The sequence below is a fragment of the Macadamia integrifolia genome, unplaced genomic scaffold (assembly GCF_013358625.1).
Source record: "Macadamia integrifolia cultivar HAES 741 unplaced genomic scaffold, SCU_Mint_v3 scaffold3001, whole genome shotgun sequence".
In the NCBI taxonomy this organism is placed as follows: Eukaryota; Viridiplantae; Streptophyta; class Magnoliopsida; order Proteales; family Proteaceae; genus Macadamia; species Macadamia integrifolia.
This window is the reverse complement of record NW_024869125.1, coordinates 1,512-23,914: the sequence shown is the minus strand read 5'-3', so window position 1 is coordinate 23,914 and position 22,403 is coordinate 1,512. Positions and strand designations below refer to the sequence as shown.

The 22,403-nt window shown below is 37.2% G+C and overlaps 3 protein-coding genes across 4 annotated transcripts; all 3 read left to right on the top strand.

Moving 5' to 3' along the window:
* Positions 1-444: 444 nt before the first annotated feature.
* On the top strand, positions 445-9,125 carry LOC122067609. Of its 2 annotated transcripts, XM_042631443.1 has the most exons (5): positions 445-524; positions 633-723; positions 816-1,135; positions 7,519-7,568; positions 8,640-9,125. In XM_042631443.1, the coding sequence occupies exons 2-4, from the start codon at positions 699-701 to the stop codon at positions 7,531-7,533; spliced, it is 360 nt and encodes a 119-aa protein (XP_042487377.1). In that variant the 5' UTR covers positions 445-524; positions 633-698; the 3' UTR covers positions 7,534-7,568; positions 8,640-9,125. The 2 variants fall into 2 exon arrangements, with proteins under 2 accessions (XP_042487377.1, XP_042487376.1); XM_042631442.1 differs by lacking the exon at positions 7,519-7,568.
* A 3,807-nt stretch (positions 9,126-12,932) lies between these two features.
* On the top strand, positions 12,933-13,555 carry LOC122067608 (60S ribosomal protein L32-1-like). The gene has a single exon (XM_042631441.1). It carries the CDS (start codon positions 13,139-13,141, stop codon positions 13,538-13,540), a length of 402 nt encoding a protein of 133 aa, XP_042487375.1. The 5' UTR covers positions 12,933-13,138; the 3' UTR covers positions 13,541-13,555.
* Positions 13,556-18,807: 5,252 nt separating this feature from the next.
* Positions 18,808-22,101, top strand: LOC122067607 (putative disease resistance protein RGA4; the record flags this gene model as incomplete). The annotated part of the gene is made up of 4 exons (XM_042631440.1): positions 18,808-19,803; positions 19,982-20,058; positions 20,152-20,788; positions 20,927-22,101. Coding segments are annotated over exons 1-4 (2,885 nt in total), but the record flags the coding sequence as incomplete, so codon positions are not given.
* Between the last annotated feature and the right edge of the window lie 302 nt (positions 22,102-22,403).

The following is a 22,403-nucleotide window of genomic DNA, read 5'->3' as shown; positions in this document are numbered from 1 at the left end:
TGACACCCCTACTGCTGTAGGTCAGTATCAGATTGCTCAGCATCAAGGCTCAAGCGATACCAATAGCGATCTTGACCGGTCCGATATGATACTTTTTAATAACTATGGTCCCTACTGCCTCTTCTTCTTCTTCTACTTTTTTCTTAGATGCTCTTACTCATCTTAAAGGGAAATAATCAGAACAAGGAAGGGATCCTCGTAACACAAAGATTAAGGACTAGTCAAGAGGATTGTCCCTACTCCTTTCTTTATTCTTTCCTTCCATTTAGAAGCTTCTTATCTTTCTTCTTTTTCTACCTCTAAATGTGTATTATGTAAATATAAGGAGGCTGAAGCATGTCTCGATCCCTCTCCCATAAAAAAATTCCCTCAGACAATTGCTTACAATGAATCTTTAGTTGAAATGCTTTACTTCTATTCTTTACTTGGAGGAAAGATTGGTTGTTCAAGACCATGGAATATATAATCTTTATTCTTTTCTTGATGCAAAGACTGTTTGCTTGATTTACTCAATCTCGCAGGTGCTTTACTTTTGTTCTTTTCTTAGTTCTTTATTTATTTTTGATTGGCAACATCAACTACATACTCTTCTTCAATATATTCATCGATCTCTCTGCCAGAGAACACTTTCTTATTCTTCTTCTAGCTTTCTACTGAATTGATCGATTGCTTATTGTTTATAGAGGAAATTAATTAAAATGGCTATGAGAGATTATGCAACTGGTAAAGACTTGATGATCTCTACCACTCTCGATTGTTTGTACTTTTTTTTATTGGCTTTCTACTGAATTGATTGCTTCTTCTTGTTTACACAGGAAAAACGGCTATGAGAGACTTGATCTGTACTACTCTGGGACGACGAGGAGGACGAGGTGTTCAAAAGAAATATGAGAAGCTTCAGGATATTGTAAACGAGAGCAGAGTGATACTTATGGATCTACAATGGCGGTATATGCTGGATGAAAATGATGATGAAGTAAGGGAGTGGTTTGACAAGATTAAAGCATTACATTATGAAGCAGATGATGTGTTAGACGAGTTGTCATATGAAGCCATGAGAATTATTCAAATGGAGGAGAAAGAGGAGATCCAAAAGTACTATTGCATGAGCATGACCACCACCACCACCAGAAAGGTACGCATTATAAATTCCTTTCCGTCACTTCTATTCCGTTATAGAATGTTGTCTGGTAAAATCAAGGATTTCCAAGATGTGGTAGATGAGCTGAAATCAAAATTGAAATTGAAATTCCCCGATAATCATCATCAAGTAAATGATGAAATAGGCCACCCACTTATAAATTCCTCCGCTCATGATACTGATTATGCTTTCCAAGTATATAGAAGGGATGAGGAGGAAACAGAAGAGGTATTTGAATGGGGGGAGGAAAAAACAGAGATTGTTAATAAGTTGTTGTTAATGGCGGATCATCATCCAAACATTAATATTAATGGTGAAGAAGAAACGCTGTGTGTCATTCCAATAGTAGCTAGGAATGTCGACACTGAAAGACTAGCAAAGCACATCTTCGATGATGAGTCAATAAAGTCACATTTTGATTTTAGATTTTGGGTTGATGTGTCTGGGATTGGTCTTGACGTGAAAAGAATCGTAAAAGAAATAGTTGAACAGTCTCCTAGTAGAAGAAGAAGTACTATTATGGGTGGTGGTGGTGGTGGTGGTGGTGATTTAACAAATTGGAACAATTTACAGCACATGTTAGAAGAGATTTTGAGTGGGAAAAGGTTTTTACTTGTATTGGCTGACATGTCGTTACTTCTCCAAGAAGAAATATCTAAAGAAAGGTGGGATAATTTAATAACTTTGTTAAGAGTTGCCTCCAAAGGAAGCACAATTATTGTAACAACATGGTATTATCATTATGCATCAATAATGGGGACAATTCCTCCATATATATTAAGTGGACGATCATCACTAGAACCAAAATGGGCATTGTTCAGGAGAAAAGCATTTGCATTTGGGAGCAGAGAAGGCGGTGCTGTGGAAACTCCAGATCTGGTCAGAATAGGATTGGAACTTGTTAAATTATGCTCAGATGAGATGTGGGCGTTAACAATTCTAGGTGCCATGATGCACTTCAAGACAAATATAGAAGAATGGACAACTGTCCTAAATACTATGAAAACACTACGTAGCAGTGGCCATTCACCTCATGAGTCCACGCTGATGATTTGTTACAATGAGATGGAGTCACCATTGAAACTATGCTTTGCATATTGTTGTTCAGTATTTCCCACGAATTTTATAATTGAGAAGAAGAAATTGATTCAACTTTGGATGGCTCAAGGTTTCCTAGAACAATCATCATCATCATCATCCATTAACAATGGTGGTGGAGATCATGATGATGTAATATTAATGGAGGAGGAGGATATAGGTAATGCATATTTCAAATCATTGGTGCTGAGATCCTTCCTTCAAGTTGTCAAAATGGATGATAAAGGTCAACCATTAGAGTGCAGGATGGATAACGATGTATATACTTGTGGTAGGAGTATTCTATCATCAATAACAATAGCTCAACGGACATCTCTTGATTTTCGTAATAATATTTCTCCTGGCGTGTTATTAAATTTTAAGAGGCTGCGTGTACTTGAACTTAAACACGTCAGCAAAGATGAGTTGCCATCCTCAATTGGAGAGTTAATGCACTTGAGGTATCTTGATCTTTCTCATGGTCTGTTTAAAGAATTACCTCCTTCCATTTCCAAACTCTACCATTTGCAAACTTTGAAACTCTTACATTGTAGATTTCTTCAAAGATTGCCTAAAGGAATGATAAAACTGATCAACTTGAGGCATCTAGAATTTGAAGGAAGGCTGAGCATTCCAAAAGGTATAGGGCAACGTCTGAGTAACCTTCGAACCTTATCTTCATTTAAGGTGGGAGGCAATAACATTAATAATGAAGCTGGTATTGAAGAGTTGGGATGTCTACAAAAACTTGGAGGAAGTTTGAGTTTAATCAGTCTCGATAATGTGAAAAATGGAGCAAATGCTAAAGCAGCAAATTTGAAGGGGAAAGAAAAACTCCAAGAGTTGACATTAGAATGGGAAGTAGATTGGCATGTTTGTACCAAAAAGGATAGCACCAAAGAAGACGATGTCCTTGAAGAGCTCCAGCCTCATCCAAATCTACTTCTTTTGAGGATACTACGTTTCAATGGCACCAAGCTCCCTACATGGTTGAATGGGAGTTCGTATCTCTCGAATTTACAGGAACTATGTATTTACTCATGTCACCATGTGGAGTCTTTGGATTTGATAGACTTAAGGTCCCTTCGGAAACTGATGATTTCATATTGTGAAAAGCTGGAGTATGTAGGAATGGAGGGTCACATGGCCTTGGAGCTTGTGGAATTTAAGGGATGTGATAAGCTTAAATCTCTTGGAGCGAAGGAGGGTGCAAATCAGGAAAAGCATTATCAAGTGGGTTCTTCTTCTTCTTCACGAGAAGATCAACATGTGCACAACATACCCAATCCTCTTTTTCCTGCGAAGCTACGGATAGAAAGCTGTGATCATCTTACAACTTTTCCAGAGAAGCTCTTGCAATCACTAAAGACACTGCAAATAGAAAATTGTGCAAATCCAATGGTTTTGAGTAAGGGCATTGAACAATTTTCAATGCTTGAACAATTGCTGATAGAAAATTGTTCAAATTTGGAGGAACTACCAAAGGGCATAGGACAACTCACATCTCTTCAACACTTTGAAATTAGGGAATGCCCTAAGCTCATGTTTTTATCAGAACAGGTGCAACACTGGAGATCACTAAAAACAATGAGTATAGTTGGTTGTAAAATTCTAAGGGTTTCAAAAATGGGGATTGCGGAACTTACATCACTTCAAGAGTTGGAGATCAATGGATGTGATTTATTGTTCTCTTTTCCAGAGGAGATGGAAAAAATGAAGTCACTACAAATGCTGAAGATTGAGCGGTGTTCAAATTTGATGGATCTACCTGTAGGTCTGGGGAACCCTTCATCCCTTGAAGTATTGGAAATTTCAAGTTGTAATAACTTGGTATCTTTGCCTGAAGGGATGCAACACTTGAAAAAACTAGACAGGCTGAAGCTAAAAGGTTGTGATAATTTGAGAATATTACCAGAGGAATTGGGGAATCCCTCAACCCTTCGTGTGTTGGATATAATTGGTTGTCCTAATCTAACATTTTTACCAGAGGGCTTGGGAAAACTCACAACCCTCGGTCGGTTGGAAATAACTGATTGTGTCAATCTAACAGCTCTACCAGGGGGTTTGGGAAAACTCTCATCACTTCGATCTTTGTACATCCAGAGATGCCACAATTTAAAATCATTTCCCGAAGCTCTGCAACAGATGACATCCTTACGCGTGCTTTGGTTGATCGAGTGTCACAAACTAAAATATTTGTCCAGCGGGCTTAGATCTCTCTCAGGACTTGAGAAGTTGACCGTTTGGGGATGTCATAACCTCACCGAGCTTTTGCCTCCTCAGTGTATTCAGAACCTGAAATCATTACGAGAGCTAACCATTTCACATTGTTCAAAATTAGAAATCCTACTGGATGGATTGGAGGACCTCTCGTCACTGAAAGAGTTGGTTTTTTGGAAATGCCCCAAATTGAAGTCTTCAGAGAAGGTGATAAAACAACTAAAAGAGAGATATTTACGAAAACTGGAGATAACAGATTGTCCTAAACTGGGAGCTGACTATAGGTTCGTTTTCTCTACCCTCCACTCATTGTTTTTCTTTTGAATTTTATTTTTTTAACTAATGCTCGGAAATCTAGAGTTTGTTTAACTATTTATTTCTTCTCTCCCCTGATTTTTTTTCTCTAAATTTATACTATGTTTGTTGTTGCTTTGTGGATAGTAAGTCATTGTTCATGGGGTGGTTGTGGTGTGTTGTTGGTCCCAAGTGAGATTTTGGTGAATTTGTTCTCATACATTGACATATAAACATGGGATTTTCCCCATCCACTCCCTTCTATGTAACTTATTTTCCTTGTTTCATTTTTAACATAATTCTTCATTGATGTTTGTTATGTTATTTTCATATCCTTACTCTGTTATTGCCTTTGGCCCTCCTTAAGTATGCATTCCTTTTGAGCTTATATATATGAATTGTTATATCTTGTTGTTTCCCTCCTAGCATTAAACTTTCCAGCCCAGGGGTGCTTGGAAATGAAAATTTTGAAGATCACCAACTTTTACAGTCTATACAGGTTTAATTGATAGAATTTGTAAAGTAACTCATAATATCATAAAGAGGTCATTTCAAGGGGTATTGTTCAACATAGGGTTGCAACCAGTGAATAATAAAATCTCTGTGGTTTTACATATGATTTAATCAAGGACTTCCTTTAATTTGCATTTCCTACCACTTGGAATGGTACACTCCAGCCTTATAGCCTTGTACAGTTTTTATGTGAAAATTCTAGGTGTGAAAATATGTGGAAGGTGTTATGCCACCGTGTATTGCAGGTTATTACATGTAGTATAGTTAGAAAGAAGGTCGTTTCGATGTCATTTTAGAGGTGTCAACCGGTCAGGCTTGGTCAGGTCTAGCCGAGCCTTGATCTAGTTTTGGCTTGCAATGTGATCATCCAATTATGTAAACTGGCAGGCTCGGTTGAGCCAGGTCATGTTTAGGATTTTAATCGAGCTTCTACTAATCAGGCTAATGAGGCCTTAAACAGGTCTTAAAAGGGTTAACGCACCTTTATCTTCTACTTATTGTCATGATCTTCACTTAGAATTTGACTTGGACTTTAGAAAACATATTATATTTATGGAGGAGGTTATGTATGCTACCAACTTTCCTAGAACTAGCAGCTCAACCAATGAGAGGGCTGGAATGGGAGCTGCATAGGGGATTTTTCCAAGGGGATGAGGAGAGAGAGACATAGATTTGGGTATACCGCCAGCATACCCAATCTTTCCACTATACATATAAATCATCAATAATTTAGAAAATAATTTGCATTTAATTACATTCAACAATTGATTAAATGGAGAGGATTCCCTAAAAGGCAGCATGGCCATGCACAAGTGTATTGACCAATGGGAACACTAGTAGAAGCATCAATAAGGGTAAAATTTTCTCCTCTAATCAGGGGTAAGGTGGTCATTTTGCTTCCCAATGTGTGACATAGGGACCATGTTGTCTTTTAGACTTATTTTTTCTTTGATTAAAATATCAATATCTAGCTTATAAACAGTTGGCTGAATCGGCCTTGTAAACGATTGGGTAGTCTAAGTGATCTTCGGGCTTACCCCTTGCACAGGAACAACAATTATAAATGGCCTGGGCTTTACACGTTTATTAATTGGACCAGGTCGATTCAGGCTTTAATCGAGAGGACTCGATTGGTCCTGTCAAGACGGACCTAAAATTGACACCCCTATAGTTGTTTGGTTATGCGATTTTGTTTATAATTCTAAACTACATATATTAGATCTAAATAAGCATAATCAGCAATTGGATTGGCCTAAAAGGATTCCAATTCTGATTTAATGGAAATCGCCCAGGAATTGACCAGAATTGGCCTGAACCTAGAAATTCGAATGAATTGGAATCGAGATCAACCAATTCGATTCCAATTCCCTAATTCGATTCAAACCATGGTGTCAATTTAGGAGTTCTAAAGTAGTTAGGAATCCTTTAACCCTCTAGTTCTTTATAAAAATATGATGGAATAATGAACTGCTTTTTTATCTGTATAGTGTGAACTGTGAAGGTTGTTCTCTCACTTTCCTTCTCGTAGCTGTTTCTTATTTCTTGTTCATTCCTGTAGTTTTTTTTTTCAGGTGAAACCTTTTAGTTCATATATTGTGTAATTAGTAACTTTGGAAACAGCAATAATATAAGAACAGATATGTACGACTTTTAAAAGGATTATGTGGCAATAATACTTATAAGAAATCCGGCGCAATAAAATGGATACGGTAATGATATGGTATATGTTATGCGGCAATAATACCTCCCTATTTTGTTCATTTTCCCCTTTTTCCATTATATCTGTTTTGGAATCTAAATATGTTAATCAACCCCTCTCCTTACAAGCGTCCCTATTCCCCTCCTCATCTGCTCCTCTCATCCCTCCTTTCTCGCCTCCCTTCTCCCAATGAAACCCCGTCCTTTCTTAAATAAGGTTATCAATTCGGTATTTGGTATCCGTATTCAGTATGGTACTGTAGGCCAAGAGTTAATATTGAAAACATTCGATATTAAAAAAAAATAAATAAATAATATTTCAATACCGATACCATTTGGAATTGGTACAGTTTTATTCAGAATAGTATACGGTTTTTATTCGGTATAATTTTGGTATTTTATATGGTTTTGGTACAATATTTTTTGCCATTTTTCCTTTTATATCTATCTATCTATATATATATATGTACTCATGCTCCATGACTTCATTATCAGGTTTTGTGGATTTTTTTTTTGTTTTTCTCAATTTGTTCTTATTGTATTCACCTATATCTAATTATACTATTTACTGACAGGTTCGACTTCGATGAATATATAAGAGGTCTTCATAATGTAAGATAGCCATGTAAGTTGAACAAACTTTGCAGAGTCATATGCTTAATTGAATCATTTATATGGTACCTACAAGATTTTCTTATCTTCCTTAATACAATAAACTTGTGAGTATAGGACTCTGCAGTTAGGCTCTCTCTCTCTTTCTCAACATATGATCACACATGCATTTGCACGTACACTTTTACTAATATATATATATATATATATATACACACACACACACACGGTTATTCTAAAAAAAAAAATTTATATATATTCAATAATTTAGTACAATTCCATATATACCAAATGGTTTTGTCTTAAATACCGATATCGTATTGAACTGAGGAAAAAAAAAAACATTTTGTCAATAAAAAAACTGTACCAATCTCCTATATTATGATTTTGATACGGTTTTGGTATCGATATTTGGTATTGATGAAATCATTTAATATTTGTACCTATTATAAAAATTGTAAAGCTATCTTATAATTTATAAACTGAAACCTATAATTAAGCATATCTATTCTAAATGATTATCTAGGGGAAGATTATCCTATTGAGACGGAGAAAAATCCAAATAGAAAGTATTTGTGATTGGCGGGATTTCTACCGTTTTTATCTTATAAACAGGGCCAATATTGAGGCCTGGGCCAATATGAATACTGGGACCAACATTCAAAAAAAGACTAAGACTGGAGCTGATTATTATAAAAATAATTACTGAATTAACACCCTTAATTCTTTAAGCACTCCTCTATGCTTTCTCATCTCTTTCAAATGGAATCTAGAGCAATGCAACATCCATCTAGGTTGTTCCTGAAGCCCTCTCTCCCTGACTTTTCCGAGTGTAGCTCCACTGGTCCAAAGGCATTGTGTGTTAGCAAAAGTCTCTAGTTCGACGAGTCTCCTCGCGATTGATCTGTTACATGTGTTATGTGTGGCTGCATGTAATTGGGGTTTACCCTTAGGTCTGAACGGTAAAACCGGATAGGTTTGAGGGGCTCCTTGTAGGGGAAAAATAAATAAATAATCCTTCTCCCATGGTTTCTATTTTATAGATTTCTTCCCCACTGAAATTTATTCATTTTGTTCTGTGCAGTTCATGAGAATCAACATTTACACATCTACGGTTATGTAGAGATAGAGAGGCCATTGATGCCACTCTTATTCTAGAATTGGGAGACTTTGATCCATGATTTCTAATTCCAATTCTGAAGCTTCTGACCCCCATAAATGCTTCCATAGTCGACATCAGTGATGCAACAGGATTTATCATCACCCCTGCTACTAGTCTCTACCCATATTGATTTAGAGAAGCAATGCAGAATGTCTTCTCCTTTGCAACTGCCGAGACATGTTGAGACACGAACACCTCTTCTGAGCAAGTTTCAGGGCTCTCCCTCATACTGGTGAAGGCCAATGAGATTTTTGCTCCCATTAGTTTTGGGCCTTTAATGTTTATGTCGAATGTGCAGTTTTTACTTCTTTTGAAGAAACTCTATATTTATTGTGTTATTATCTGTTGATTTCAAGCACTTAATTGTCTATGCTATAAATTTGTGGCATCCTCTTTCACTTTTTATTACACTATTGAAGTCATTGTTTTTTAAATTGATTTATTTTTGTTATATATCCATTATTTTTTACATTGCTGAATTTTTTTTATTATATTTCGAAACTAACATGGTTTACGCCCCTAGGTGAGTCTTTAGCTCAAACGGAAGAGCACATGGGGTTACACCCATGGGATGGTGGTTCGAATCCATCAGGACTCATTATTTGTTGTTGAGCATATCATTAGTGTCAGTTCTGTTTGAAACCTAGCTGAATTTTTAACCTTGATGGTTTACATGCTCTTGATAGAATTGCTTTCATCTCTTTTCCTTACTAACATACCGTTCAATAAATATAATTCATCAAATAAGGAGAGAATCCAAAATAAAACACCATTTCATTACTAACATCTCATTCAGTTACTTAACATTGTCACATTCTTTTTTACTAATCACAATTGCTACAATATGGCCAGAGAATAAATCTTGAAAAGAGTAAGCTCTTTTTGGGCAAAGTTCATCCTTCTAGAAAGCAGTGTATTGCAAATACCTTGGGAATCTCTATATGCAACTTCCCGACTAGGTACCTTGGGGTCGGAAATTTTTAAACGACGAGTCAAAAAGCAATCTCTTCTTTCTTTGATGGATAAAATTAAAGGTCGTCTATCTAGATGGAAAGGGAAGCTTTTGTCTATGGCGGGTAGAGTCCAGCTTGTCTAATCTATTATTTCAGGTATGCCGATTCACAATATGGCGGTCTACTGGTGGCCCTCTTCCATGATTTCTCAGCTAGAGAAATGGATGAGGAATTTTATTTGGACTGGAGATGTGGATACGTTGAAGGCAGTCACAGTCAAATTGAACAACGTCTGTAAGCCAAAAGAGGAAGGCAGCCTAGGAATTAGACGTCTGTATGATGTCAATTTAGCTCTTCTTGCCAAGCAAGCATGGAACATTAAGCATGGATCGTCTTGCATGAGTGTTTTTCATAAAGCTCGTCATCTAGGGGTTGGTGGAGTCCCGAAGAAATTATACAAGTCTTCTTCGATTTGGCTTGGTCTTAGAAGAACATGGGACTTTATTTCAAGCAATGAGAGATGGATTGTTGGCTTTGGGTCTAAAATAAATTTTTGGACAAACAAATGGCTTGGAGATTTGTCTATTAAGGAGCAGTTGAACCCTGAGGAAAATTTGTTTGTAGACTTTAACTTCAAAGTGGCTGAAGTCATATCAAATTCCAAATGGTGTTTTCCTCCTGTTTCTTCATTATTCAGGAAAAATATCTTCACAGTTGCAACGAGTATAATCTCCCTCAATGTGAGGTGGAAGATAGATTTGTGTGGAGTTGCACGTCTTCTGATGTGTTTTCTTCAGCCTCTGCTTGGAATGAAATTCGTCGTCGTAATCCAAAAGTGCCTTGGTACTCTATAGTTTGGGAAGCTCATCTTCAGCCGCAGCAAGCTCTGCTTGGGTGGCGAGTGTTGCATGGTGAACTTCCTACAGATGAGGTAATCAGGGTCCCTTTCCCATCCCAGTGCTCCTTATGTCAATTAGCTGAGGAAAGCATCCTTCATATTTTCCTTGAGTGTAGTTTCAGCATGGAAATATGGATGCGTTTTTTGAAGTGTTTTGGTGTGTCTTGGATTCTTTCCCACTATGGTTCTTGATATGGCTATTTGGTGGAAAAGGAAGCCCAGAGGCTGATAAAGTTCCTTGAATGGCTGGTTTTGTATTAATTTTAGACAACATCTGGAAAGAGAGGAATGGCAATCTCTATGGAGATAGAAAGAGATCTCCTTCTCTGATTTTTAAATTAGTAAAAAGAGACCTCCAAGAGATGGATATTCACCTGTCAGGATTAGTGAATTAGAATTTTCTTTTTTGGGATAAGCCTTCTCTGCTGATGGCAATGCCGAAGGTGGAGATTGTTTGGTTGGTTCTGTGTATTGGATTGTCTCTTTTGTTCTCTTTCTAATAAAGTTTTTTTTGATTCTTTAGTGAAAAAAAAAATCACAGTGGCTACAAATACACTGACAAAAAAAAAAAAAAAAAAGGCTATAACCTTTATTGATCCAACAGATTTCTCTATTTCATCCATTCTTATTTTTCCATTGTGTATCTCTTGAAAGTTATGTGCGAGTTTGTTTATTAGGACTTCCCTACGCTGAGGCACAGTTATTAGTACATTTATAGGATTACACCAAGCGAAGTAGTTACATGTAAACTCTAGGCACCCATAAAAGAGTCTATTTGGATTATCTCAATCTCCGAGATCCTAATCGTAGCTTTCCGATTACATCAACACCTGATGCATCTGTACTTAAGTACATCAAGATTACTACAATTAACACTTGAGGTAGACATTTGATGTGCCAAAAAAAAAAAAATACAGATACCAATCAGCCTCACAAAAGATATGGTGCACAAACATGTCTAATGGAAATTGTAATCACCCTCATCTTAATTACTTAAATGTTCCATGCATAGTAAGTTGTAATGTACTAGCACTTTACTGTTGTCTACCTTATGGAATGACTGAACAAGTGTTTGCTTGGGGCGATCCTAACAATCTCTGACAGTGTTTCAAAACTATACAACTCTTCCTGAACTATCTGATTATATATCAGTTCATCATTTACCATCTAGAAGAGAAAACAGGCTAGAGGAAAGAACATTTGGAGTAATTTAAAAAAAAAAGTCAAATGAACTATAAATAAGTATAACTTTCTGCAGAGGATAAAATGTTGGAATCCGAAAGAACATTCATAACTCAAAGTTCACAAGAATTACTAAATTCCAGCTAAACTCATTCCTCCACCCACTGGTTTCAAAGGAGCGGAGAAGAAAGACTCGATTCGACACTCTCATTTCCTAATAAAAAGTGTGTTTATACATCTGTTGACAGTCTCAAGTTTTCTTTGGACTATGCCTTTCATATATTTAGGTAGAAATATTAATTCTTAATGGTTATGAGATCTGGACTGGGAATATAAAGTATGTTACACCAATAAAGTAGACAATGTCCGTCTAGAAAAAAAGAAAAAAAAAAAGGAATTCTGGTTCTAGTTCTTAGATGCTCTGAGAGATCGGATTGACATAGTTCACATAAACCCACTTGGGTAAACCATCAAGAAATTAATATGATAATCCAGCCCTTATACCTCCTTGTTTGTCCAAATCTAGGATTCATTTATTAACTTCAACCTACTACTTCCATGGAAAAAATGATAATAGAAGTTTAGGATGAACAAATAGAGATAAAGAGAGCTTATAAAAAGGTTCAACTACCATATGCTATTATAAAGGAAGAAATGATCATAGATTCTTGTCAATACACTTTAACTTGACAAAAGCAAATGGTAGGGTTCCTTAGATCAAATGCCTTCTAACAATTGACATATATTGATTTTGATTAAGAAAACTCACAGGGAAGGTGCCTATGATACACCTTGTACTAACGGGATAGCTTTTGTTAGCAGTCTATTGCAGGCATGATACTAGATTCTTTTGTTCCTTAAGGCATTCTTTCGATTTTAATTAAGACACTCCACAATAGATAACTGGGGGCCATAAGGATTTTGAGGGATTGATTGTTTCAGAAAATCAATCTTCAAAGTTCTGGCACTTTGAAAAGAGAGAAATCAGGAAATCAAATGGAAAAGATTTCAGCGGTGTGAAACAGAGCAACCTTCATTTTTATAGTTTTACTCAGGACTTGATCAAGATAATCCCACATAGAAGGGGTCATTTTCAGAGAAGAAACAGAGCCTTAACCAATAATGAAGAATAGTATGAGAACAGTCTACAGTATAATCCAAAACAAAAACAATCAAGGGGGGCATTTTCAGAGAAGAAACAGAGCCTTAACTAGTAATGAAGAATAGTATGAGAACACTCTACAGTATAATCCAAAAAAAAAGCATGGAAATCAGTTTCTTATGTAGGGTTCTTGAGAAATCTGGATTTTCATTTTCTTAGTTCTTGTTATATTAAAATGGATCTGCTATAGCATTGGAACCTTGGCGGAAACCCTAACACAGAAGCCATGGCTGTTCCTCTGCTCACCAAGAAGATTGTAAAGAAGCGTGTCAAGCAGTTCAAGAGGTCCCAGAGTGACCGGAAGGTCTCTGTGAAGCCAAGCTGGAGTAGACCCAAAGGTATTGATACTCGGGTGACGAGGAAGTTCAAGGGCTGCACTTTGATGCCCAACATAGGGTATGGCTCAGACAAGAAGACCCGTCATTACCTTCCCAATGGCTTCAAGAAATTTCTGGTGCACAAGGTCAAGGAATTGGAAGTGTTGATGATGCAGAACAGGACAAATTGTGCAGAAATCGCACACAATGTCTTCACGAGTAAAAGGAAAAAGATTGTTGAGCGTGCTGCCCAGCTGGATGTTGTTGTTACCAACAAACTGGCCAGGTTGCGGAGCCAAGAGGATGAGTGAGCAGTGTTGGAAAATTTTCTTTTGTCTTATGCTTGTGCATGCATACCAAATGCTACACCCGATAGAACCAGTTTTGATCATAGTTAGCAAATTTGGATTCGGGAATTATTCGGGCGGATTTTATTCGGAATTATTCGATTGATTAATTTAAGGATTCGGTCAAAAAAGCGGTCAAAAAAGCTTATTGGGTTTTTTTTTTTTTGTTTTTTATTTATTTATTTATTTATTTTGGTTTTTTTTTAAATAATGTTTAAGTGGACCGAATAATTCGGTTTAATTCGAATTCGGTCCGAATTATTCACGTTTTATATTTACTTTTGAAAAAATCGCGAATTTTACCGAACTTTATTTTAAATTCGGATTCGGTCCGAATTTTTGATAAAATTTGGAAAAATTCGGTTCGGCCGAATAATTCACGAATTATTCGGCCGAATTGATAACACTGGTTTTGATCAGTTCTTACGGAATTTTGTTCTGCGTATCTCGTCTTGGAAGTTATGGACAATTGTTTCTAGTTCATGATTGAATGACAAAAAAAAAAAAAAAAAAGGATCTGCTATTGCTGCACCCCTCTTTCAAAAATTAGACGGCCCGAAGTCACCCTGGGTCATCCTGAGCTTGAATCCTATCTAACCTAGTTATGAGGATTAACCTAGCCCAACCCAGCCCAATCTAGCCCGATTTTAATCCTGATCTATTATTGTGTTTAGTAATAGTGTTTTCCTTCCCTTAGGCCCACATCATGTGTTACACAAGCATTATACAAACTGTCTGTATGACTTCAATATTTGTAACCTTTATAGGAAAAAAAAAAAAATACAGGACCAGCCAGGGTCAACTTGGCTCACCCTAAGCCCTATGGGGTTGGGCCTGAATATGAACACAATAAGGTTGAGTTTTGGAGACCTAGGGTTGGGTTGGGATTTTAAGAAACTCGGCCCTTTTTCATCCCTAGTTAAAATCCTAAAGGATATCAATTTGGATCAAATTAAACAAAAAAAAAGAAAAAGAAAAAAGGGGGTAAATTTATCCGATCTTAATATCAATTTGGATCAGATTGATATCAGTTAAGACCGTTCCACTCATAAGGTACAACAATAAAGTAGTCTAAAATACCAATTTTAAAAAAGAAAAGAGAAAAAAATGGTAAATCTGTCCGATCAATTTAATCTTCATACCAACTCTGATCGATCCCGAGTTTTAAAACCTTGGTCTACCCTCAAACGATGAGGTTACTCTAACAACCAGGTTTGAATAGGTTCAAGCATGCTAGGCAGTGTGGACTTAGAAATTGCCACCCTTCTCTCCCTTTATCTCAATAATTTTTGCCTATTAATTGTTTCAAACCACACAAGTTAATATTTTTTTCTTCCATGTGCCAAACTTGAACTTTATGTCTGAATTAAGTTCCAATTTTTGGGCTGAACCTCAGTACCAATAATTAACATGATGGTCTGGTTTTGATTCATAAATGGTCGCAATTCTTAACTGATCCGAAAATCAAAACGTCAATCAGTTAAGTGCGAAGAAAATATTTTTTAGTTCATATACAGAGCCCATATGCAATCTATGATAAAATTATACATAAGCGTTATTAAAAATAATAATAATAATAATATAAATAAAAATAAAATAAAATGATACATAAGAGATAATGAGCACTAGGGGTGTCAAAAAAGCCCGGTCAAGGCTGAGAATTTCAGGCCTGAGGCCGGGTTGGGTTGGGCCTGGTTGAGGTTTCAACCCAACCCAACCCAACCCGACCCAATCCAATCCAGTTCAACACAACTTTGTATATTAAGGATATAATAATATAAATATGTTAATAATTATAAATGGACACTTATAGAAAAAGGTTTGTAAAAAGTCTTTCATTTGCCACAATCTATATATATACAAAAACTTTGGTATTTGGCCTTTGCAATGTATCAAGATCAAGCAACCAAATAATCAATAGTACTAGGTTGGGCTTGGCTGGGCTGGGCTAGGCTGGGTTGGACTAAAGTCGACAGAGTTAGGCCTTGGTTAAGATATCCTAGCCCGACCTAGGGCTAGGTAGGGTTTGGGTTGAGTTAAGAGACCTTAGGGTTGGGTTAGGGTTTTAAAAAACCCAGCCCAACTCAGCCATTGACACCCCTAACAAAGACAACAGCTGGAATAGGCCTCGTACATTAAAGCACTCAAGTCATTGGAGATCTCAGTTTCAAGCCATCTCTGTCCCTCACCAAATCGTCATTGTCTGAACCTTTTTCCATATATAAAATGGGCAAAAGAACGTTACCCATTGACATAGATACACATCAGCACACAGCCAATAGGAGAACTGGCAAAAGTGTCTTTAGTGCGAAGACAGCACGATCTTTCCACACCCATGCGTCTTGAAGCAGATACACACCAGCGGGTAGTGTTCTTTCTTCCTAGAAAATATACAAGCATGCATTATTGGTTGTAACCAGTTAATCAGTTGGATTTGGTTCTAAATATGAATCACTCCAACACAACTAAACTAATTTAATTACTGTTTCTAATCGCTTTCGATTTTTAATCGGCAGTCGAGTCCATTCCCGTTCCTAGTTGGGGTCCAATGTTGACACTCCGGAGGACTTTTTCCCCCGCTATGCACCACACGTGGGTTCCTTGAGAATTGAGATTTGAGATGCTTTGTTGTCTTCCTTCTTTTTCAAACTCTAAATGTGTATTATATCTTTCTCCTTGTCTTTCATCTTTTTATACCATGGAGTGTATAAAGAGATAATAATTGCTGAAAAATTGTGTGTATTTGGCACACACCTCTGTCTTTGTATTTAAAGAGTAAGATACATTGTTGTACATATTTTGAAAACAGATTACAGGGAAAATATATGGTAAATTAGCTCATCATGGCAAGAGTTGACCGTCACGCCACTGATTGCATGGAGGGCATGAGCTGTAGTAACATGTCTCCTGTGTGTTATCATCCCCCTGCAAACTAATGGGTGGTAACACATTAGTTTGAATCTATGCGAGTTGAAAAATGGTGAGGATAGGCCCTTGGTAAAGATGTCAACAACCTGATCTGGAGAACGTACAAACTGCACCTTGATCTTTTTTTGTAAGAACCAATTCACGTACGAAGTGATAGTCTACTTCGATGTGTTTGGTTCGAGCATGAAGAACAAGATTAACAACCATGTATGTTGCAGATATATTGCCACAATTGAGTGAAGGGAAATGGAAACATGAAGGTCATGCAGCAAATATGAGAGCCATAACACTTCCGAAATAGTAACCGCTAGAGCCTTATGCTCAGATTCCAAGCTAGAGCGAGAAACAGTAAATTGCTTCTTAGATCCCCAGGACATAAATTTGATCCAAGAAAAGTACAGAAACCAGTTGTAGATCGTCTTGTATCTAGACAACCAGCCCAATCAGCATCGGTGAAGGTAGTGACGATAGAGATTGAACCTAGCTTGATGTTAATGCCTGCATCGAGAGTGTGTTTGAGGTATCGAAGGATATGCTTGATTGCATCATAGTGGGTAGTCATGGGTGCATGCATGAACTGAATATGAAAGGTCAGGGCGAGTAAATGTTAGGCATTGCAAAGCATCACAACTTGACAATACTCATGGGGATCAACCAATGTCGACCCATCAGTGGCAAAGTTTATATTTCTAGACATGTGGTGTTTAATGAACGCTTCTTTCCTTTTGCAGACAAATCAAATCATGTGTCCACTAAGGCATCATCAGTAACACTTCCTATACCCATTTTTCCTGCCACATCTCATGTTCAACTACCATTTATGCCTTCCATCCCTACTCCTCCTTCCTCACCCCCCTCAACTGAATCTACTCCATCACCATATCCACCTCACACCAATAACACTCCCACTCCAAGCACCTTTTCACCCTCAACCTTAACATTGTCCCCACCATCGCCTCCACCAGATGAGTTCTAAAGCTCCATCACTTTGAAAATATTTCACTTTAGTAGAGAAGATGTTCTCTGCCATGGTCCTGAAATAACGAAAACAAGACAAAACATTTGATTTCACTTTTAAGGGATAAAGCCATGGATATCTACTGAAATCATCAATGAAGATAATATAAGAATGAAATCCATTAAATGACAATGTTGAAATAGGGCTCCATAAGTCACAATGTATTATTTCCAAAGGTGAAATTGACTGTCGTGTAGAGATAGGAAAAGGCATTTTATGGTGCTTTCCCAACTGACATGATTCACAAATCTTATTTAATTTCTGGAACTGGGATTTATCAAACAAAATGGTACTTCTAAGTTTTTTAAGAACCTATAGGGATGGGTGGCCCAACCGATTATGCCATATTGTTTGCGACATTTGTTCCCCCAAAAATGCAGCAACTTTTTGGTTGATGACATCCTTATTTGCAGGTAGATCATATAGATCATCCTTGACTGGGCCCTTGAGAAGTGTCACCCCTATTTGCAAGTCCTTTACAGAGAAACCTCATGGAAAAAATTCGACTGAGTAGTTATTATCACGAGTCAACTTCGAAACAGATAATAAATTCTTAGCAAATGTCCAAAGAATGTCTAGTGGTGAGCACCCATCATTAAAGGAGACAAGTTGAACAAGCAACAATGTCCAAAGAATAATATTGAGAGGAGCTCAATGAATGACAAACCTTATGTCTCTGCCGTTGAAAGTTTGATGTATGCACAAGTTTGTACTCACCCTAACATTGCCTTTGCAATCAGTGTACTTGACAAGTTTCAATGTGTTATTGGTCTGGCTCATTGGACTGCAGCTAAGAAGGTCATACATTATCTACAGCGGACAAAGGACTTTAAGCTAGTGTTCAGTAAATCAGAGAAATTTGAAGTTTTGGGGTATTCCGACTTCGACTTCAGTGGGTGTACTGATGATAGAAAGTCTACCTTTGGATATATTTTTGTATTAGGAGGAGGAGCTATTTCTTGGAAGAGTGCCAAACAAGTGTCTATCCAATGGTCTTGCACATAGCATCATTCCCCATTATGATAGACTCATAATTACATGGTTGATATGTATCAAACCAATCCTTATGTGGACATATTTGATATGAATATCTAGAATCTAAAATCTAAGAATCAGAAGGTTGATTCTTACCTGATAATATAGAGTACATTACGACCATCTCCATCCAAACTGTCACCCACTTATAAATTCCTCCACTCATGAGACTGATTATGCTTTCCAAGTATATAGAAGGGATGAGGAGGAAACAGAAGAGGTAAAAACAGAGATTGTTAATAAGTTGTTAATGGCGGATCATCATCCAAACATTAATATTAATGGTGAAGAAGAAACGCTGTGTGTCATTCCAATAGTAGCAGGGTCGGAGTATGTCGCCACTGAAACACTAGCAAAGCTCATCTTCGATGATGAGTCAATAAAGTCACATTTTGATTTCAGATTTTGGGTTAATATTGGTCTTGACGTGAAAAGAGTTGTAAAAGAAATAGTTGAACTGTCTCCTAGTAGAAGAAGAAGTACTATTATGGGTGGTGGTGGTGGTGATATAACAAATTGGAACAATTTACAGCACATGTTAGAAGAGATTTTGAGTGGGAAAAGGTTTTTACTTGTATTGCCTCACATGTGGGTCTCACGGTCTTATGTGGAAAAATATAAAGAAAGGTGGGATAATTTAATAACTTTGTTAAGAGTTGGCTCCAAAAGAAGCGCAATTATTGTAACAACACGGTCTTATGTTGATGCATTTTTAATAGTGGGGGCAATTCCTTCATATGAATTAAGTGAACGATCATCACTAGAATCAAAATGGGCATTGTTCAGGAGAAATGCATTTGCATTTGGGAGCAGAGAAGGTGGTGCTGTGGAAACTCCAGATCTGGTCAGAATAGGATTGGAACTTGTTAAATTAGGCCCAGTTAATATGTGGGCGATAACAATTCTAGGTGCCATGATGCACTTCAAGACAAATATAGAAGAATGGACAACTGTCCTAAATACTATGAAAACACTACGTAGCAGTGGCCATTTACCTAATGATTCCACGCTGATGATTTGTTACAATGAGATGGAGTCACCATTGAAACTATGCTTTGCATATTGTTGTTCAGTATTTCCCAGGAATTTTATAATTGAGAAGAAGAAATTGATTCAACTGTGGATGGCTCAAGGTTTCCTAGAACAACCATCATCATCATCATCCATTAACAATGGTGGTGGAGATCATGATGATGTAATATTAATGGAGGAGGAGGATATAGGCAATGCATATTTCAAATCATTGGTGCTGAGATCCTTCCTTCAAGTTGTCAAAATGGATGATAAAGGTCAACCATTAGTGCAGGATGGATAACGATGTATATACTTGTGGTAGGAGTATTCTATCATCAATAACAATAGCTCAACGGACATCTCTTGATTTTCGTAATAATATTTCTCCTGGCGTGTTATTAAATTTTAAGAGGCTGCGTGTACTTGAACTTAAACACGTCAGCAAAGATGAGTTCCCATCCTCAATTGGAGAGTTAATACACTTGAGGTATCTTGATCTTTCTCATGGTCTGTTTAAAGAATTACCTCCTTCCATTTCCAAACTCTACCATTTGCAAACTTTGAAACTCTTACATTGTAGATTTCTTCAAAGATTGCCTAAAGGAATGATAAAACTGATCAACTTGAGGCATCTAGAATTTGAAGGAAGGCTGAGCATTCCAAAAGGTATAGGGCAACGTCTGAGTAACCTTCGAACCTTATCTTCATTTAAGGTGGGAGGCAATAACATTAATAATGAAGCTGGTATTGAAGAGTTGGGATGTCGAAGTTTGAGTTTAATCAGTCTTGATAATGTGAAAAATGGAGCAAATGCTAAAGCAGCAAATTTGAAGGGGAAAGAAAAACTCCAAGAGTTGACATTAGAATGGGAAGTAGATTGGCATGTTTGTACCAAAAAGGATAGCACCAAAGAAGACGATGTCCTTGAAGAGCTCCAGCCTCATCCAAATCTACTTCTTTTGAGGATACTACGTTTCAATGGCACCAAGCTCCCTACATGGTTGAATGGGAGTTCGTATCTCTCGAATTTACAGGAACTATGTATTTACTCATGTCACCATGTGGAGTCTTTGGATTTGATAGACTTAAGGTCCCTTCGGAAACTGATGATTTCATATTGTGAAAAGATGGAGTATGTAGGAATGGAGGGTCACGTGGCCTTGGAGCTTGTGGAATTTAAGGGATGTGATAAGCTTAAATCTCTTGGAGCGAAGGAGGTGCAAATCAGGAAAAGCATTATCAAGTGGGTTCTTCTTCTTCTTCACGAGAAGATCAACATGTGCACAATATACCCAATCCTCTTTTTCCTGCGAAGCTACGGATAGAAAGCTGTGATCATCTTACAACTTTTCCAGAGAAGCTTTTGCAATTCACTAAAGACACTGCAAATAGAAAATTGTGCAAATCCAATGGTTTTGAGTAAGGGCATTGAACAATTTTCAATGCTTGAACAATTGCTGATAGAAAATTGTTCAAATTTGGAGGAACTACCAAAGGGCATAGGACAACTCACATCTCTTCAACACTTTGAAATTAGGGAATGCCCTAAGCTCATGTTTTTATCAGAACAGGTGCAACACTGGAGATCACTAAAAACAATGAGTATAGTTGGTTGTAAAATTCTAAGGGTTTCAAAAATGGGGATTGCGGAACTTACATCACTTCAAGAGTTGGAGATCAATGGATGTGATTTATTGTTCTCTTTTCCAGACGAGATGGAAAAAATGAAGTCACTACAAATGCTGAAGATTGAGCGGTGTTCAAATTTGATGGATCTGCCTGTAGGTCTGGGGAACCCTTCATCCCTTGAAGTATTGGAAATTTCAAGTTGTAATAACTTGGTATCTTTGCCTGAAGGGATGCAACACTTGAAAAAACTAGACAGGCTGAAGCTAAAAGGTTGTGATAATTTGAGAATATTACCAGAGGAATTGGGGAATCCCTCAACCCTTCGTGTGTTGGATATAATTGGTTGTCCTAATCTAACATCTTTACCAGAGGGCTTGGGAAAACTCACAACCCTCGGTCGGTTGGAAATAACTGATTGTGTCAATCTAACAACTCTACCAGGGGGTTTGGGAAAACTCTCATCACTTCGATCTTTGTACATCCAGAGATGCCATAATTTAGAATCATTTCCCGACGCTCTGCAACAGATGACATCCTTACGCGTGCTTTGGTTGATCGAGTGTCACAAACTAAAAAAATTGTCCAGCGGGCTTAGATCTCTCTCAGGACTTGAGAAGTTGACCGTTTGGGGATGTCATAACCTCACCGAGCTTTTGCCTCCTCAGTGTATTCAGAACCTGAAATCATTACGAGAGCTAACCATTTCGCATTGTTCGAAATTAGAAATCCTACCGGATGGATTGGAGGACCTCTCGTCACTGAAAGAGTTGGTTATTTGGAAATGTCCCAAATTGAAGTCTTCTTCAGAGAAGGTTACAAAACAACTAAAAGGGAGATATTTACGAAAACTGGAGATAAAAGATTGTCCTAACCTGGGAGCTGACACTACAATGAACTATAGGTTCGTTTTCTCTACCCTCTACTCATTGTTTTTCTTTTGAATTTTATTTTATTAACTAATGCTCGGAAATCTAGAGTTTGTTTAACTATTTATTTCTTCTCTCCCCTGATTTTTTTTCTCTAAATTTATACTATGTTTGTTGTTGCTTTGTGGATAGTAAGTCATTGTTCATGGGGTGGTTGTGGTGTGTTGTTGGTCCCAAGTGAGATTTTGGTGAATTTGTTCTCATACATTGACATATAAACATGGGATTTTCCCCATCCACTACCTTCTATGTAACTTATTTTCCTTGTTTCATTTTT

Bases quoted from the DNA above. Each gene is read 5' to 3' on its own strand.
- LOC122067608 (XM_042631441.1), top strand. From the start codon at position 13,139: ATGGCTGTTCCTCTGCTCACCAAGAAGATTGTAAAGAAGCGTGTCAAG.
- LOC122067609 (XM_042631442.1), top strand. From the start codon at position 699: ATGGCTATGAGAGATTATGCAACTG. The intron at 724-815 runs GTAAAGACTTGA...TTGTTTACACAG, and splicing joins TATGAGAGATTATGCAACTG to GAAAAACGGCTATGAGAGAC. The intron at 1,136-8,639 runs GTACGCATTATA...TGTTCTGTGCAG, and splicing joins CCACCACCACCACCAGAAAG to TTCATGAGAATCAACATTTA.